Raw genomic sequence first — 20829 nt, 5'->3', positions numbered from 1 at the left:
ATATCTATAAAAGCATCGAAAACATAAAAGAGAGAGAAAACTGAAGTCTGGATTCATTCACAGGTGACCCTTCAGGCACTCATCTCGACCTCAGTATGTATCTAGCCAAAACACACACACACACACACACAACGTCATCCTATTGACAGACTAATATCCTGGAATGGATGTGAAAAATAGCTGAATGTCTTTCCGAACAGGTGGAGCAGGAGCGGAGACACATCACACAGCTGGTACTCCATCACACGACTCTATGACATCACTGAAACACAACTGATTTCTTAGCCATACGTCAATTTTTATGCGTCTTCTCCTGGCTAGTCTGTGCGTAACTCCTGGACTCGTGTGGGTTTACTGAATGCTTGAGCTCAATATGGAAAATATTTGTCACGGCAGGTTTAAAACGGATATGAACACACATATTAAAGTGTAGCAGAGATCTGTTAGCTCAGATAGCATTATCTAAAACAAAAGTAAATACATACCATTAAAATGGTTAGTTTTACTTATAGTGCTGCTGAATGCCTGATTCTGATTGGCTGATGAACGTTGTAAAGTGTGGAGTTATTTCCACACTAAAAAAAATTCTTGCTGTCTTAAATTATTTAGTTGAATCAATTTAACTGTTGTAGTCATCTCAACTTACATTAATCAAACTGACTAAAAATATTAAGTTAAACTTTGTATAACTTAAAAAAATTCATTGAAACCCGATTAACTTATAAAGATAAGTTAAAGCAACATAAAAATATTTGTTGTCTTGACTTTTTGTCATTCAGTTTTTCACAGTGCATATAACGCACAGCTAAAAGTAGTTCCGGCAGGTTTTGAGCACATTAGAGTTCCAGATCACTACACTGAATGATTTCAGTTATTACACAACTACAACACACACAAATATTGTGCATTATTTTCTAATAAGTCAGTGGACTGGAATCAATTATTCCTTAGGAATCTTAAAATATTAATTATAGTGAAAGTTTTCATAATTATATTCATACGTTTCAGTTGCAGATAGCATGATCCACAACAAAAGGAAAACAAACCATTAAAATGGGCAGTTATTTCCATATAAACGTACATCTAAAGTAGTTCCGGCAGGTTTTGAGCACATTACAGTACCAGATCACCACACCGGATGATTTAAAGTTATTTTACAGTCAAAAATCATATTAAACCTAAATTAAAGAGGTTCAATATCCGAACTAACATAGTATAAACAGAATATTTAACTGATTTCCGTTGAATTATTCAAAAATAATGCATGCTTGAGGTGATATCACTATAATGCAAAGCATTGTCTGTTAGTCCTAAGGTGTGCGTTATATCTAATAATTTAATGGACTGGTGTCAATTATTCTTTATGAAGCTTAAAAATGTTAATAATAATCTCTTATTTGTCTGTACAGGAGACCAGCATACGGTCAGCTCACATTCAGATGCAGGTCAGTGGGTCTGACTACTCTGTGCACATTTATGCATCATATATTTGTGCAGCATATATTCTTGTTTAGTACCTTTAGAACTGGATTTTTTTTTCCCTTTTTCCTGTCATTATTAGTTGGCGCACTCGGTTTAAGTGACCACACTCTCAGTCCTTACGCTGACACGACTGGTAAGCATACATTATTAGCATATTACTTTCAAATAAATGAATAAACAATGTACAAAATAATGTACGCATACAACAAAAAATTTCTTCAAAATCTCAAATAAAAACATTGAAATTATTATTATTATTTTTTTATATGAAATGACAAATGCACAGAATAAGTAGTCTAGGTTATTCCACCAAGTACTGAGTTTTTAGACTCTTCTGAAGTTAAAACATTGGTATTGTGTAGTCTAAAAATGAATATAAACCTGCATGAAAACATAGCATTTTGTTATTTTATAAATAAAAAGCGCTTAATGATAAATGTTTTATTCAAACAAAGAAATATCCTCAAAATTTAACATAGTAAAACTAAAATCTTTTACTCAAACTTATCTTTTACTCAAAATTACACAGCTAACAATGTTTTAAAAACGTTTCCTTAACGTTGCCATATTTTTATGTTCTTTGAATGTTCAAAAGTTCCAGTTTTTCATTATGTTCACAAAGGAAATTATATTTGCTGTTAGTTCAAATTGAGTTGAAGCAACACAATCCTTGAGGGTTTTTTTGGGACAGCTTAAACGTTTTATGTTCATTCCACTTAAACTTGTAAAACTATTAAGTTACCCTAATTCCTTTATGTTGTCCCAAACTGATTGTGTGGAACCCAACATATTCACAGTGTATGTATCAACATTCTGTTTTTGCTATTTTTTTATTTCTTTATGAAATGTGCTTCATGAATAAATTTGCATTGTTTTCTTAAAGGACACGATGGTGTCACCGGTGCAGGAGGACAGACAGACATGGCAGGTATTATGGTTAATATTTTATTAAGTGTATGTAACAATAAATATGTCTTTCATTTTTGTAAAAGCTCAAAATTGTGCATTATTTTTTAGCAGCGATGAAAGTTTTTTTCACAGTATAAGCTACCAGCTACTAGGAGAATATTAACAATACAAACCGTGGTTTCCAGTTACAAAATCAGACAAAACGATGAAGGTACAAAGCTGTGAATTGACAGGTTTAATGAAGGAGTGCTGCAGTCATATGAAGCATTGCAAAAAATCGAAAAGTATTAATTAGTCTGATTTTTCATATGGACAACTTTGAGCGATATAAACAAAAACAATGGTCCCTACCCATTTCCTGTTTTACTTTTTTAAGCTTCTGATAATCCAAAAAGCTCCATATATTGATAAATAATGTTATAATAGCTGTTTCAACATTAAGTTATGATTGAATTGCCACTTGTTACAGTAATAAAATAGTTTGATAAAAAGCAGGAAACGTTCATGGGCCAACGACATGACCACATTGAAATGGGCTATACAGTTGAAGTCAAAATTATTAGCCCTCCTGTGATTGTTTTTATTTTTTTCCTTATTCAAATATTTCCCAAATTATGTTTTATACTAGAATAAAAGCAGTTTTAAATTTTTATAAAAGCATTTTAAGGTCAATATTATTAGCCCCCTTAAGCAATATTTGTTTTCAATTGTCTACAGAGAAAACCACTGTTATACAGTGATTTGACTAATTACCCTGATTAACCTAGTTAAGCCTTTAAATGTCACTTTAAACTGAATACTAGTGTCTTAAAATATCTAGTCAAATGTTATGTGCTGTCATCATGGCAAAGATAATTGCAAAAGGTAATCATATGTTTACTTGCGTTTGTAATAACTTGGTCATTGTTGTGTATCAGGTGCTGCAGGTGAGCCGGTGACTGATGGACAGGCTCAAACAGACCTGACAGGTGAGAAAAACACACACAAATACATTTCAGGTGAACAGTAAAACATCTATATCATGCCATCTTTTTATTTTTCAGGACAGGGACACTTAGCTGTGACCGACGGCATGCCGAATTACACAGGTAACCACTTTTCCTCAGCACCTCCAGGCAAATGTCAGTCTAGCACGGTTTCATGTGTCGTGTGTGTTTCTGAAAAGCAGATTCTGTGCACGCGACTGGGACTGGATTTACAGGTGAGAGAACTTTACAATACAGAACCAAACTAGTAGACGACCAGGACACAAGTCAAATCATTCCTAAAAAATAGCGAAATGCTATAGTAGGCCTCTCATAACAATCAATATATCGACAATTGTGCAACACATGGATATGATATTGGACATGGACATCATTTTTGGTGATGCAATATGTTCAAATATTTTTGCTGCCTATTTAAACTATTCTGACTATTTATTTGTTTTTTTCGTTAAATCCAACTAAAGTTGTAAAATGTTAAGTCAATTTAATTGGTTTGAGTTGGTATAACTACTTGGTTAGTGGATGTTTTGTATGTTGAATCAAAATTTACAGTGTTTATTTTTTTTAATCGGGGTTATTGACAACAATGGTTGGATCTAAACGCAGCTTTTATTAAGAGTAGTCAGGCAGGCAAGGTTCAAAACAGGTGCAGACAGTATAGCATACAGATAATCCAAAGAGTAAGAGGCGAATGGTCGAGGCAGCTAGCAAAACAAACATAAACAATAAATAAAAAGGGGTCAAAACCCAGCTAGACTAAACGGAAAGGCTCACTACAGTGAAAACAAGACTCAGCCAAGGGTTTGTGTGTGTGGTCTATATATATAATCCATTTAATCAGTGATGAAATGCAGCTGTGTGTGTAATCAGAAGGTGAGCTGGAACAGGTGTGTGACTGCAGGATATGATGGGATTTGTAGTCTCTTTCAGTGGCAGATGTGATGTGTAGAGTGCCCTTTAGTGTGTCTAGTGAGCACTCGATTTGGTGACTGAAGATTTTACTAGTGCATACTGCTGTTCTTTAGGTGAACAATTAATTTATTCCACTGAAATCTGAATATTTGTTTTTGCTTTGTAATCATCAATCAAAGTCTGAGCATTTGCTTTTGTGTTCGGTGTGGCGGTACTTCTCTGTTCACATCAGTTTGATGCTTCAGCCACAATATTCTTAACCACGCCCCTCTTACCCTTAGTTTGCTATGAGGGAATGATGCACAAAAGAAAGCCCCGCCCCCTACTCAATATTCCATTTCAGTTGGAAGCACATGAACAGATTGAAATAAAAGTCTCAGCAACTCCACGCTAGTTTTAAGAGGGAATAATGTTGACAACTGGAGTACTCTTCGGTGTTTTAAGTTGATAAGCTATGTCTAAGCTGGTTTAATTTAAGTCTAAGCTGGTTAGAGTTTAATCTTCACTTAGTTTGAAGATTTAGAAGAGTTTCATTTAAGGAGGTTACCATTTTGAAGAAGACTAGCACCCACGCAGCTTAGTTAACAGCAATAATGTTTGCTGTTTCATTCAGTGAGCCACACCTGTGCTAATGCTAGCTCTGATATCAGTTTTGTGAAAAAAAAAGCATTATTAAAGTAGTTCTGTTATGACAACTCTCTGAGAGATTTAGCCTGATAATAAATATGTACATGGCAATGACTGATGTTTTTGGCCTTGGCGGACTAGACCTGCTATGCTGCTGCTGCTTTTGCTGTACCAAGACTTGCTACTGCCAGTATATTCACAGATATTGCTCTATTTGCAGTCCATTTTCTAAGATTTTATTATTTTTATGAATTGTTATATAATCTATCTATCCTGATCACCAGAATGGGGAAGTCCAGGAGTAAAATGAGATAAAATGATAAAAATATGATACATCGGTGTTTTGGAATATGGAAAAACTGATTGGGCAGTTAAAAGATTTAACTATGGCAAATCAGGGGCTGTGCGATTTACTTCAAGAAGGGGGTTGATATTGGGGGGCATGTAATTAGAGCTGTGAAGCTGTGAAAAATCGATTCTGTTGGAGACATTCAATAGATTAATAGGTACTGAAATAGTCCACAGAAGGGGGGTGATCACCAGAATGGGGAAGTCCCAGAGTAAAATGAGAAAATATGATACATCTGTGTTTTGGAATATGGAAAAACTGTATCTGATTGGGCAGTTAAAAGATTTAACTTTGGCCATCACCATACTAGTAGATCTGTCTCTGTGAAATAGCAGCATAATTACATTAAGTGAGATTCGAGACGTGACTCGCCACAGATAATCTGAGCAGGGGGGTTAAAGTCCCTGGCGTCTGACTGAGATCAAGACCTTTTATTACGTCTGGCTAGCTAAAGCGATCTATACCCGGAAGGGGGTTGAAATCAGGGGCTGTGCGATTTACTTCTAGAAGGGAGTTGATATTGGGGGGCACGTAATTAGAGCTGTGAAGCTTAGCTTTTTCGATTTTAGGTGAAAAATCGATTCTGTTGGAGACGTTCAATAGATTAATAGGTACTAAAATAGTCCACAGAAGGGGGGTGATCACCAGAATGGGGAAGTCCTAGAGTAAAATGAGAAAATATGATACGTCAGTGTTTTGGAATATGGAAAAACTGTCTTTACGCTGTTTTTATTTGTTTTTGTTTTTATATTATTTGTTTCTATTTTATTTATACTTGTCTCTTTTATTCCTATTCCTGTCTATCTGTCTATCTATCTGTCTATCTATCTATCTATCTATCTATCTATCTATCTATCTATCTATCTATCTATCTATCTATCTATCTATCTATCTATCTATCGTGACATGTATGATCTGTGTATGATATATTTGAATTCACTGTTCTTGTCAAACTTTCAGATGCCTCAGAGACACATAGTATCATGGTTCAGACAGACTTACCAGGTAAATCAGGTTTAAAACCCTCTGTCTCGTCAGCTGGACTTACTGCGCAGGTGAGCTGCCCTTATAAAAATATACCATGGTAAACGTAGTTTCTGCAGTCAGAATGACAGACAAGTTCTGAAAACCCGCTTAAAGGGGACTCTACATTATTAAATAGTGGGATTATATATAGTATACTGGTGGAAACTATGATTACCAAGGTCAATTTTTGCAAGGGATTGCTTACAAAGCAGAAAAGGTTAAAAACGTTGACATTTAAAGTTAAAATATGAAACTTTTCTGCAGTCACAGGGGGTCCATTCACAGCGGGTTCCTCACAGACAGATGCCATGGGGACAGGTGGGTGAAAACACACTATCAGAGTAAAATACAGTTGCTTTTTCACCCAATTTTTATGGTCCCACTTCATATTAAGTGGCCTTAACTACTACGTACTTACATCAGCATATGAATACAATGTACTTACATTGTTCATAATGTATTGCAGAACACTTGTGGTGCTCTTGAGGTGGAATACAGGACAGGTTTAGTGTTCAAATTGAAGAACAAAACACCAAAAATGAATATTTAAACTAAACGAGTACACTTTCCAAAAATGGTTAAAAAAACAGATAGATTCTCAAGAGACTCAAGACGTAGCTGTTCCACTGGAATGTCAAGTATTTCGTTCATAACACGGAGTCTTTGGAGATTTACTATTAAGTAGAATCGCCTTTTTTGTAGAGGTGTGAACCTATACTGGTCTCATGATTCGGTTCGGTTACGATTATCATGCCATCGATTCGGTTCAATTCGATATTTCGGTGCATCGACGATCCTTTCCATACACAGTGTTGTATTTTGGGGGGTGGCTATAACAAGCTGTCTGTATAAACACACACACACATGGACACACAGCACCACACTGTCTCTCATTCACACACATACACAAACATAGACAGTACCACACAAGCACGCACACGCGCACTTGCTTGCTCGCTCGGGAGCGATATTGTGAGACTGGCCACTCCTGTTAAAATTACACCAGAGTTACCAACTGCTCCCACGCTTATTCGGAAATGTATTCCCGCGCTGCATGAAATCTGGTCGGGTCCCGCGACAATGCACAGGTACAGCCGCGGGAATGCATACAGCCGAGAGGAAAAGAGAGGGGAGGAAGAGTCACGCCAGCAGGTGAAATGGGCCACAGTGAGAGAGAGAGAGAGAGAGAGAAATGGAGTACTTTCATTCCCTCAATCGCAGAGAAATAGGGGCCTCTGCTGTACACACACACAGTGAAATTTTTAAGTAGTTGGCGCCTGTAGTGTTGTGAATACCCACGCTCGCCTCCCTCGCGACAGAGCGCATATGAGATAAATGACATCAGTACATAATAACCGGTTATGATTATTACTGAACCGATACCGGATTGTCCGCGTCTGCATCGCGGTGCACCAAAGAAACAATTAATTTTGACCCCCCTAGTTTTTGGCTGCAATCTTGCTAGCTGTTGAGTCCATTATATTAGAATATCCAAAACAAACTGTGGTCAGGTTGGATACAACATAAACTCTTACTGCGTGACTTCAGCTTAAAGTGACATTTAAAGCTTAACTGGGTTAATTAGGCAAGTCAGGGTAATTGGGCAAGTCATTGTGTAATGATGGTTTGCTCTGTAGACTATCTACAAAATATATCGCTTAAGGGGGCTAATAATATTGACGTTAAAATGGATTTTAAAAATGAAAACCTGCTTTTATTCTAGCCGAAATAAAACAAATAAGACTTTCTCCAGAAGAAAAAATAATATAGGAAATACTGTGAAAAATTCCTTGCTCTGTTAAACATGGTTTGGGAAATATTCAAATCTATGTCCAAAAGTCACATGTTTTGTTCTCCTCCAACAGGCCAGCCTGGTGCTACGGAGCAGACACAGCCAGCTGGTAAGCTTCATTAGAGTTGCTTCAGCCAGTCACCTTCACCTCCACTAACATGTCAGATGTGTTAGTCAATCATATTGCAAGATTACAGTCTCAATCCCAGATCTTTGCTTATTGGTGTCCAAACAACCAGCCGGCAAATTTCTCTAATACCCAAAAACCGGTTAAAGGCACAATATGTACGATTTGTTTCATTAAAATATCCACACAACAAAACTCCACAAGAAGTGTGTAATATGCTGCTGAACAGATGCTCAAGAGCTCTTCTGTTTTGTCTGTTTTGCTTGTTCTGTCCAGTATCAGCAGGTGAACAGTACCACACATCTGGTCAGGGTCCTGAAGGTGGGTCTGAGATTCTCCATCTCGCTACAACATGAACATAATCACAAGGCAGACACAGAACAAACACAACAAAGCACTTCAAAAATATCAGGAAACATCTGATTTTTCTTAGAGATATACTACTGTTCAGAATAGATATCATTACATTTAATGCTGCACAATATATCGGTGGCCATATCGGCTAATAAATGCTTATTTTTGATATTATTTCCCTAATAAGAAAATCTGATCTTTTAATCTGAGTTTAGGATTGCTAAGGTTTTTATTTATTATAATTTTCATTCAATTTTGTGACGCACAACATATCGGTTGCCATATCGGCGGCATATCGGCTAATAAATGCTTATTTTTTATATTATTTCCCTAATAAGAAAATCTGATCTTTTAATCTGAGTTTAGGATTGCTAAGGTTTTTAATTATTATAATATTCATTCAATTTTGTGACGCACAATATATCGGTGGCCATATCGGCGGCATATCGGCTAATAAATGCTTATTTTTGATATTATTTCCCTAATAAGAAAATCAGATCATTTAATCTGAGTTTAGGATTGCTAAGGTTTTTAATTATTATAATATTCATTCAATTTTGTGACGCACAACATATCGGTGGCCATATCGGCGGCATATCGGCTAATAAATGCTTATTTTTTATATTATTTCCCTAATAAGAAAATCTGATCTTTTAATCTTGAGTTTAGGATTGCTAAGGTTTTCAATTATTATAATATTTATTCAATTTTGTGACGCACAACATATCGGTGGCCATATCAGCTGATAAATGCTTTTTAAAAATGTTTTGAAATATTATTTCCTCAATAAGTGAATCAGATTTTTCTTAAAGATATACTACTGTTCAGTTTAGGATTGCTAAGGTTTTTTTTAAATAATTTATATGTGTCTATTTTAATCAGAAATAAATGCAGTAAATTTAGTGCTGCACAATATATTGGTGGCTATATCGGTATCACTGATAATGTGTTTAAAGGTTTTTGATTACTAGGGTTTATTTATTTATTTTTCTTTAGTTTATTAAGCAAAATTGAATCAATTTAGTGATGCACAATTTATCGGTGGCCATATCGGCTGATAAATGCTTTTAAAAAAAGTTTTGAAATATTATTTCCTCAATAAGTAAATCTTTTTTTTTTTTCAAAATATATACTACTGTTCAGAAAAGAAATCATTAAATTTAGTGCTGCACAATATATCAGTGGCCATATCGGTATAACTAATAATGCGTTTTTTAAAAATGTTACCTTCTCAATAATATATATTTTTTTAATTCTTAAAGATATACACTGTGTTAAGTGTTAAGTTATATTAATTGATTTGTGTTGGGTCAACATGAATGAATTATGCGGAACCCTGCTTTTTTTGCAGTGTACTACTGTTTAAGGTTTACGATTGCTAAAGTTTATTTTTCTTTATTCTATTGAGCAAAAAAAATCATTAAATTTAGTGATGCACAATATATCAGTGGCCATATCGGTATCACTGATAATGCTTATTTTTTAATAAATATTACATTCCCAATAAGAAAATCAGATTTTTAATAAAGATAAACTACTTTTCAAAAGTTTAGGATTGCTAATGTCTTTTTTTTTAATTATTATAATATTCATTCAGTTTAGTGTTTAGGTGGCCATATCGGCTATAAATGCTTTTTAAAAATGCTTTAAAATATTATTTCCTCAATAAGAAAATCTGATACTGTTCAGAAAAAGAAATCATTAAATTTAGTGATGTGCAGTATATTGGTGGCATTTCAGCAGAGAATTATTTTATATATATATATATATATATATATATATATATATATATATATATATATATATATATATATATATATATATATGTATATGTATATATATATATATATATATATATATATATATATATATATATATATATATATATGTATATGTATATATATATATATATATATATATATATATATATATGTATATGTATATATATATATATATATATATATATATATATATATGTATATATATGTATATATATATATATGTATATATATATATATATATATATATATATATGTATATATATATATATGTATATATATATATATATATATATATATATATGTATATATATGTATATATATGTATATATATATATATATATATATATGTATATATGTATATATATGTATATATATGTATATATATATATATATATATATATATATATATATATATATATATATATATATATATATATATATATATATGTATATATATATATATATATATATGTATATATATGTATGTATATATATATATATATATGTATATATATATATGTATATATATAATGTATATATATATATATATATATATATATATATATATATATATATATATATATGTATATATATATGTATATATATATGTATATATATATATATATATATATATATATATATATATGTATATATATATATATATATATATATATATATATATATATATATATATATATTTTTTTTTTTTTTTTTTTCTCCAATAAGAAAATAAGTAAACTGTTTTGCAAAGTTTAGGATCACTTAAGTTTTTCATTTCATTCAGCAAAAATTTATTACGTTTAGAGATGCACAATATATCGGTGGCCATATCGGCTGATAAATGCTTTTAAAAATGTTTTGAAATATCATTTCCTCGATAGGAAAATCAGATTTTTCTTAAAGATATACTAATGTTCAGAAAAGAACATTTTAATTTAGTTCTGCACAATATATATTATCGGTATCACTGAAAATGCATTTTTTTAAAAAATATTATCTCCCCAATAAGAAAATCTTTTTCTTAAAGATATACAACTGTTTAAAGGTTTACAATTGCTAAGATTTATTTATTTATTTTTATTTATGTTAATAAGCAAATGCACAATATATCGGTGGCCATATCGGTATCACTGATAATGCTTATTTTTTAAATATTACCTTCCCAATAAGAAAATTAGATTTTTCTTAAAGATATACTACTTCTCAAAAGTTAAGGTTTATTTTTTAATTAGTTTAGTCATGCACAGTATATCGGTATCGGCTGATAAAGTTTATTTTTTATTATTATTTCCCCAATTTTAAAAAAAATCTGATTTTTCTTAAAGATATACTACTCTTCCAAAGTTTAGGATTGCTAGGGTTTACTTCCTATATATTTATTTTATTCAGCAAAAATGTATTAAATGTAGTGATGCACAATATATCGGTATTGGCTAATAAATGTTCATTTTTAAAAAAAATGTCTTCCCAAAAAGAAGATAAACTATCAGCTGATAAATGACAGATTATGTTCTACTGACTGATCCACTTCAGTACTGTTCAGTAATAATTTGGGGAAAAGAACGATCTTGATGTTTTTAAATAAAATCAATGTATTTGTTAGCTTTTTGTAATTACTCTCAGGAAACAAAATCTATATTTTTCTGTAACAAAAATACCTGCATAAAAATATCTATATTTATATTTTCATATATCACTTATTGGCATCCAAATATGTGTTAGAAGTGTTAACAGTTTTGCCCAAAATGGCTCTCTTTATATTTTCTCTCTTTATAATGTATCATTTTGTAAAGTTACACTGCTATTTTCTCTCTAACGTTGAAGCCAGAAAAATACATCATGGATTTCCACTAAAATATCAAGCAGAACAAAATGACAATGATAAGAAATATTTCTTGATTATAAAATATTCAACAGAGTGATTTCTGAAGGCTGAAAATTAGAGGAAAATTTTCATTGCAAACTAAATAAAAAAGGAAGAGCACAACTCCAAAACAGAACACACATAATAAGAGCTACAAAATACTCGGAATCATTTTTGGTGTAAAACTGTGTGCCATCAGTGAGCAGAATGAACTGATGTGTGCGCTTTCTGAAAGGTGCAGAAAATGTGGAACTGGAAGATACCTGCTGATTTCCACATGAAGCCGCGCGTGAGGTTTCTGCGCTACAGATTTCAGTGTACAGACCAGTACGCCTGGCAGAGGAACCGCCAACCGGCCCGCTAGACTTTAGCTCTCCTTTGTGCGTATGTGTGTGTTCATGTGTGCGTTTGTCTGATTTTGGACTATTTAAGCATTCAGAGGATATACTGTAACTTAACATTGTATTGCGCCTGTTTATAGACGTGCCCTGTAAGTATTTTATTCATTGGTAAAAAGTCAAACTTTAAACGAGAGATATTCTAAATTTGAAATGCATTTGTGTAAATTCAATGTTTTTTTTTCCTCCCCCATAAATGTTGCTACTGTGTTTTCTTTGCCTAGATGTTTGAGCGATATTCTTCCCAGATGTCACCAATTGTATATTGCTGAATGTTTGTCATTTGAAGATAATCTTTACATTAAATTGAACATCTATTTTGAACATCAAATTCAACAGTTGTCATTTTAATTACATTTGTTCTATGTGGAACCAGGTTAACCTGAATGGTTTACCAACAGAGTGGTTTCAACTAGCTAATAATCACGAAAAGCAACATGCTAGCTTAGAACAGTGGAAAACAGTTTAGAATGGAAAATTGGTGGTCTACCCTAACCAGGTTAACAACGGATGGTTTATTGATTAATGATATAAACCAGTTTGGAAAACACTAATGACAAAAAATGGCAAAAATACTAGTTTATAATAGATGATTTTTAGAAAAATGGAGGTGATTTAACCCTAATTAGCTTGTCCAAGACTGTCTAAACCAGTCTGATCAAGCTATTGACCATTCAAACTTTAAGGTTCAATATTTTTGTCTATTTTGACTCTATAAAGTCTAAGACTGCTACTAACAATAAAGTATACCAACATACCAGATAAAAGCTGCTTAAAAAAATCTGTTGTCTTCCACCACTAACCAGGTTAATGATGATAGTTGATAAACTGGTAGACCAGGTAAACTAGTTTTAACCAGCTAATCACAATTGAGTTCAACATACTAGATAAAAAAAAAAATCTGTATTTGAGATATTTGAATTTGAACCTTACCATAGTGGACCAATAGTACTAGTTTATAACAGTTTTTGGAAAATTGGTGGTTTACCAATCCCAACTAGGTTAGCAAAGGACGGTCTACAAGTCAATCAACTGTCTAAACCACTGTGGACAAGCTAATGGCTACATATATATATATATATATATATATATATATATATATATATATATATATATATATAAATAAAATGGCTAATAATGGCTATATATCTATATATATATATATATATATATATATATATATACACACACACATACATACATATACATATATCTATATACAGACAGCTTCAACTAGCCACTAGATTCAACATACTAGTTCAAAAGATTGGTGGTCTACCAACCCTAACTAGGTTAGCAGGTATGGTCTATTAGTTGATTGACTACATAAACAAGTTTGGAAATGTTTACGACAATAAAAGGCCAACATGTTTAAAACCAGCTAATTACCATATAGCCAATCAACAGCAGTTCTAGTTTATAACATGCAGTTTTTGGAAAATTGGTGGTTCACCAATCCTAACAATGTTTCAAAAGGATCGTCTACCAGTTGATCTACTGTCTAAACCACTTTGGACCAGCTAGTGACTGTAAAGGACAAAATACCAATTTATATAAGAAACTATTTATAGCAAATTGGTGAACTACCAACCTAAACCAGGTTAACTAGGACAGTTGGTAAGCTGGTAGACCACATAAATAGCTATTCACCAGTTATTCACAATAAAGTTCCAACATATGTGAAAAATTGTTGATCTACCTAGCTTAACCAGGCGAACCAATAGTTAGACCTTCTAAACCAGTTTTCACTAGCTACTGACCACAAAAGACCAACAATTTTAGTTGATAACATACAGAATTTGGAAAATTGGGATTTTTTTAATCCTATGTCACCAAACGATGGGCTACCAACTGATCAACTATCTAAACCAGCTAATGACCATAAAAGACCAACATATAACGTATGATTTATAGAAAATTGGCCAACTACCAACTCAAACCAAGATAGCTGATATGCTTGTAAACCATGTAAACCAGTTTCAATCAGCTATTGACAATGAAGTTCCAACATATGTCAAAAATTGTTGCTCTACCAGGCTTACCAGGTTAACCAAGACCAACTGATAAGACTGTCTATCTAATTTTTAACCAGCTACTGACCACAAAAAGACCAACAATACTAGTTTATAACATTCAGTATTTGGACAAATTGGTAATTTTCCAATCTAAACAAGGTTACCAAAGGATGGTCAGCTATCTAAACCAGCTAATGACCATAAAGCACCAACTTACTAGTATATAACATACGATTTATAGAAAAAGTGATCAACTACCAACTCAAACCAGGTTAACCAAGAGAGTTGATGAGCTGGTAGACCACATCAACCAGCTTTTGACAATAAAGTTCCAACATATTTTAACAGCATGTGGAAATATTGTTGATCTACCAAGCCTGAGCAGATTCACCACATCTGATCAACTGATTAGACCATGTAAACCAGGTATTAACCAGCTACTGACCACAAATGACCAGCAATACTAGTTTATAACATACAGTTATTGGAAAAATTGGTAAATTGACAATCCTAACTAGGTTACCAAAGGATGGTCAACTATCTAAACCAGCTAATGACCATAAAGGACCAACTTACTAGTATATAACATATGATTTATAGAAAAGTGATCAACTACCAACTCAAACCAGGTTAACCAAGAGAGTTGATAAGCTGGTAGACCACATCAACCAGCTTCCAACATATCATTTTAAAAGCATGTGGACAAATTGTTGATCTACCAAGCCTGAGCAGATTCACCACATCTGATCAACTGATTAGACCATGTAAACCAGTTATTAACCAGCTACTGACCACAAATGACCAGCAATACTAGTTTATAACATTCAGTTTTTGGAAAAATTGGTAATTTGACAATCCTAACTAGGTTACCAAAGGATGGTCAACTATCTAAACCAGCTAATGACCATAAAGCACCAACATATTAGTTTATAAGATCGAATGTTTGGAAAATTGGTGGTCCTAGATATTCTCCTAGCCGATCAACTTGAATCTGTCAATAACTGTAAAGGACCGACTTGAATCCATGAGAAATCTAGTGAAATAAAAACTAAACTACTTTGAGATATTTTCAAAACATTTTTATTTGAAACATACCAATACACAAAGTGTTGTTCACATGCGTAATAAAATAATTTATGTCTAATATTAATGTCTCTCTGGCTGTGACAGTCATTCAATGACTAAAATATGACTGAAAATGATCAGAATTGACATTCGTTCCTCTCTCCGTCGCGGACCATCCGAAAAAACAAAAACAAAATACAGATGTTTGAACGACAGACGTCTACAGGGCAGAGCATGTGTACAGATCACACTCAAAAATACAAGCTCAATTCAGGCTTTTGGTTTCCAATCTGCACAAAAGACCCAGAAGAAAAAATGAAATAAAATAAAAATCACCCAAAAATATTCTAATAAAAAATCATCAATGCCGAAAACCTTGTAAAAGTCCTAAAACACACATTGTTTATTAATAATAACATAAAATAGTGCCTATTTTTAGGATCTTCATGTGATATTTCTTTTTATTAGATGGAATATAGCCAGATCTGCATATAATTCATCTATTATTTTCTCTACTTTTGTAACGCAAACAAAAAAACAGACAGAAAAGATGGTTTAAAATAAAAACGCAGCAGTTTGTTGCTGTCAATCAGTGAGGAGTTGAATTATTGCACAAATTCTTTAATCGGACCGTCCCAGGTACACACCGAGTGCATAAAAATGCACAAAAGAAATGACCTGTCATAATATAATATAATACACAGATTGTGTATCTCATCTCTGTCGAACGTGTCGTCAATGCATTAGTTTTGCCTGAACAAATGCAAACTATATATTCAAACATACATCCTATACACGGCATCGCTGGCTGTGCTGAACTTTCCAAAGATTTAATACGAAAACAGGGCTAAATATGCACTAATAACACCACCATCTCAACCCCAGACGTCATCTGATGAACAACTATGGCTTTAACAACAGTTTTACATTGATTTTTGATGCTTGTTCCATGTTCGTCTGATCAAATCAATTCATTTTTTTGCCTATATAATGTTTATATACACATTTTTTTTGCTTTAAATCTCAATTTCCTTGCAATTTATACTGCAAGGAAATCCTGAAAACTTTGCAACCCAGGCTCATTCTGAGAACGTAGTCCCGGGGACGTTTCTGGAGACCGCGAAATACGTCCCGGGAGGTACGTATTTTTGCAGTTTTTATTTTCGCGAATCCGCGAGAGGCCACTGTGTGCGCTTTTTCCCGCGCCGTTCTTGCGTAAACCCGCTAGAGGCCGCTGTCGAACGACCTTCCGCCTGTCTGCCTGGATGACAGAATGATTGACCGTGCGACCGGCCAATCGGCTGACCCACCCTCCTCCTCCATCCCTAAACCCAACCAACGACGATTCACAAAAGCCGTCCAGAAAAAGAAAAGCCCTCGTCTGATTTTTACCATGTTTTCGGATTTTGACCACATTCTCACCCTGTGACGAACTTGTTCGCTTCATTTTTTGGATTTTGTTTTTGTTTTCTTCCCTGATTTCTGGAACCGCTCTTCCCCGAACTCGAACCCGGTTGTCGTCGTGGTCAGCCCCTCTCTGCGCCTCGAGTCCGCCAGAGTAAACGAAGAGCTAACCAGACAAACTGGTTGCAGCAGGAAAGCCCTCCACATGGAGGCGAGCGGCCGGCTGGCCGGCCGGCAAGCGCCGAAAGGAACGGCGTCACACCGCCCCGCAGCGTTCGCTTAAAAAAATGAAATGCAGCCGGACGTACCCCCGGCTACGTATTTCGCGGTCTCCAGAAACGTCCATGGGAGTACGTTCTCAGAATGAGCCTGGGTTGAAACTTTGAGTACAATAATCCAGAGTCACAGCATAATTATATTCAAAGAACAATAGACAGACTTGAACCAGAAAATGCATGTACGGCTGGACTGAATTGCGCAGATCTCGATGTAATCCGGCTGAGTTAAAGTAAAGCGTGGTGGATACTGTAGTATTACACATTTAGTTTGAGTTCTTCTGACAATGAAACTACCTAGCGGACAAATAAACGCTTATTTGGATGTTTCGACTCGGCCGTGAAATAATGAATCTTCTCTATTGCTGACTAAAAGTGAAGCGAGTTAATGGCTAGCCCTGAAGTGTTAAATAAACGACTTCCCAAAAAAATAAACACAGCGCACAGAATAAAAGGTTAAAACCCCACACGGACATGAATCCCTTTATAAAAGCTGCTCTCTCTCTCTCTCTGATGGTTATGTCAAAAGTACCGACTTTGGTACCAATTGGTACTGATAAATAAAATATGTGACGATACCAGCATTTCCCGCTAACATTTAAACACATTGCTTATTGGCTATGATGTTTACTCGCTCAACAGATATGATTGGAGTGTTTGAAAGCGGCGTTTAATCAGAGGATCCGTCTAGGACAGGCATGGGCAAACTCGATCCTCGAGGGCTGGTGTCCCTGCAGAGTTTTGCTCCAACACTAATCAAACACACCTGAACACCCTAATTAGAGTCTTCAAGATCACTAGTAAGCTACAAGCAGGTGTGTTTGATTAGGGTTGGTGCAAAACTATGCAAGACACCGGCCCTCCAGGATCGAGTTTGCCCATCCCTGGTCTAGGAGCAGATATAGAAGCTGATCATTACAGCCGATCAGTCATACCTTCATGTAAATTTGGTGGTGGGATTGGCGTCTATTGTTATGGTTTAATTATTATTATTAACTTATTTAAAAGGAGTAAAAACAACTCAATTCTTACATTTCTGCTGGGACAACTTAATTTATGTCGAATTTATTTTGAATGTTGAACTTAAATTTGTTAAAATGATTAAGTTAACTTAAAGGATTTGTGTTGGGACATCAAGAAATTGTGTGGAACCCAGCATTTTTGACAATGTACTCTCGAAAAAAAAAAAGACGTTTGCTGTTTGTTCAAACTATTTATTTAAATTGAGCTGAAATAACACATTTATTGAGGGGTTTTTGTTGCAACGACGTAATTGATTTATGTTCAATCTACTTAAATCAATAAGCTAACTTAATTCCTTCAAGTTTTCCCAATACAAACCGATCGTGTGGAACCCAGCATTTTTGACAAAGTACTCTCGAAAAAAAGACGTTTGCTGTTTGTTCAAACTATTTATTTAAATTGAGCTGAAATAACACATTTATTGAGGGGTTTTTGTCGCAACGACCTAATTGTTTTATGTTCAATCTACTTAAATTAATAAGCTAACTTAATTCCTTCAAGTTTTCCCAACACAAACCGATCGTGTGGAACCCAATATTTTTTCTATATAGGTGTTTTTATAGGTTATACTGGTTTTAATGGGTATTTTTTGGATGATGGTTTAATATAAATCTGTCGTTTTGTTTGTTGGACGAATAGCATTAGTAGCGGCTAATGGGGATCTAAATAAACAACAATAAATCTGTACATGAACACAGTGAGCACTCAGATATCCTTAAAGGGATAGTTCACCCAAAAAAACGATCATTTGTACTTCATTTACTATAGTTAATTTCACCCTCAGGACATTTAAGATGTAGGAGACACTTTTATTTCTTCAGCAGAACATTATAGAACAGTTTTGACTGAATATGTGGTCTTTGTTGATTCATATAGACCATTTTGGGGGGTGTAAACAACAATCATGGTCCTAATGTATTTCCGACATTTACATTTTTAATTTCTATAGCTTCAGAGAATCCAAAAAGGTCTGCATATTGATAAATAATGTTATTATGATGTTGTTTTAATGTTAAGATATGATTAAATTGCCCCTTGAATTAGTTTGACAACAAACAGGAGATTATATTGGGCCAATGACATCACCACATTGAAATGGTCTATAAAGCAAGTCGACGTTCACTCGTTTTCGAGATTAGAGCAACACTTTATTATTATTTCACTTTACAAGTCATCTGGAGTTAAAAAGTTGAGTTTTACAATTTTTTTAAATTCATTCAGCCGATTTACAGATCTGGCGGGAGTAAATTGTTTTAGCTTAGCTTAGCATAAATCATTGAAACAGATTAGACCATTAGCATCTCAAAAATAACCAGTTATTTAGAGTTATCATCCTATTTAAAGCTTCACTCTTCTATGGTTACATCATGTGGTAAGACTGACGGACAATTAAAAGTTGTTATTTTCTAGGTTGACATGGCTAGGAAATATACTCTCATTCTGGCGTAATAATCAAGGAACTTTGCTGCCATACCAATGGCTGCGGCAGGCACAATATTACACAGCCCCTGAAAATAGTCCCCAGCTAGGTAACTATAAATTTAAATAAGAAAATGATCAATACTTGATAACCTTTCTAAACATTATTTCAATTTTTTTGAGAAAGATGCTAACGGTCTAATCCAATTCAATGCTCTATGCTAAGCTAAGCTAAAAGTGCACCCTCCAGACCCGAAGATCGGTTGAATTGTTTAAAGGATGGTAAAAGGCATCTGTATACCTCTAGGGGAGTTATAAAATGAGCCTATTTCCAAAAAGGAGAGTGTTCCTTTGAAAATAAATGCATACAAACAAGAATTAAAATCAATCTCTGTGGCTCCTGATGATACTTAAAGATTCTTAAGAAGTGAAACGATCACTCTGTGCAAGAAACTGAACATTATTTACAGTATGTGAAGCTTTATTCCAAACACTTTGTGGTGTGCAGACATTTATCCAAATTTAGTCATTAATGTATAGCAGCATTATATTCATATGCATCTTGAATATCTGAGGAATATAGATAAAAATCTTCTTAAAATGCCAGCTACATCTACAGTAATGACCCGAGGGTGAGGAAATTAACGGTACATATTAATTTATGATTGAACTATCCCTCTAAGGACTAATGTTAGCAGGAAATGGACGTTTTAAAATGTCAGCACCAACTGGTACCGAAGCTGGTAACTCTATGACAGTTTGGGGTCTTCAGGAACAGGCTGGAAGTTGAGCAGGGCGATGGTGGGATCTTCGGCAGGTTCAGAGCTGAAATAAGAGTCTCCTTGGAGCTCCAGGAGCATGGGCAGATCTGTGCTGCTGCTGTCGGTGCTGAGGGGATCGGGGAGAATGATGGGCTGTGACGTGTACTGGACCAGTTGCTTGCCTGAGAATACACACATTTCGTTTTTTGTTAATAATTTTGCGATCAACTATGTCGATAATCAATAATTAGTGAGTTTTC

At 34.1% G+C, this 20829-nt stretch overlaps 2 protein-coding genes across 3 annotated transcripts in view; one reads left to right on the top strand and one right to left on the bottom strand.

Moving 5' to 3' along the window:
* Positions 1-12943, top strand: part of si:ch211-80h18.1 (uncharacterized protein LOC555593 homolog) — a 47051-nt gene extending 34108 nt beyond the window's left edge. Inside the window, exons 29-41 of the mRNA XM_056480205.1 lie at positions 64-93; positions 201-233; positions 1410-1445; positions 1562-1615; positions 2366-2410; positions 3309-3359; positions 3435-3479; positions 3560-3592; positions 6226-6270; positions 6556-6609; positions 8157-8192; positions 8487-8531; positions 12445-12943. Coding sequence (XP_056336180.1) covers positions 64-93; positions 201-233; positions 1410-1445; positions 1562-1615; positions 2366-2410; positions 3309-3359; positions 3435-3479; positions 3560-3592; positions 6226-6270; positions 6556-6609; positions 8157-8192; positions 8487-8531; positions 12445-12479 — 542 coding nt within the window. The 3' untranslated portion in view covers positions 12480-12943. The remainder of the gene's footprint in view (positions 1-63; positions 94-200; positions 234-1409; positions 1446-1561; positions 1616-2365; positions 2411-3308; positions 3360-3434; positions 3480-3559; positions 3593-6225; positions 6271-6555; positions 6610-8156; positions 8193-8486; positions 8532-12444) is intronic.
* Positions 12944-18126: 5183 nt separating this feature from the next.
* Positions 18127-20829, bottom strand: part of hsf1 (heat shock transcription factor 1) — a 35518-nt gene continuing 32815 nt past the window's right edge. For both annotated transcript variants that reach the window (XM_056479298.1, XM_056479299.1), the window contains one exon: positions 18127-20751. In XM_056479298.1, coding sequence (XP_056335273.1) covers positions 20558-20751 — 194 coding nt within the window. In that variant the 3' untranslated portion in view covers positions 18127-20557. The remainder of the gene's footprint in view (positions 20752-20829) is intronic.

This window comes from Danio aesculapii, chromosome 19 (genome assembly GCF_903798145.1).
Source record: "Danio aesculapii chromosome 19, fDanAes4.1, whole genome shotgun sequence".
NCBI classification, from domain to species: Eukaryota; Metazoa; Chordata; class Actinopteri; order Cypriniformes; family Danionidae; genus Danio; species Danio aesculapii.
The sequence above is the reverse complement of the archived record's forward strand: the minus strand, read 5'-3'. Positions and strand labels throughout refer to the sequence as shown.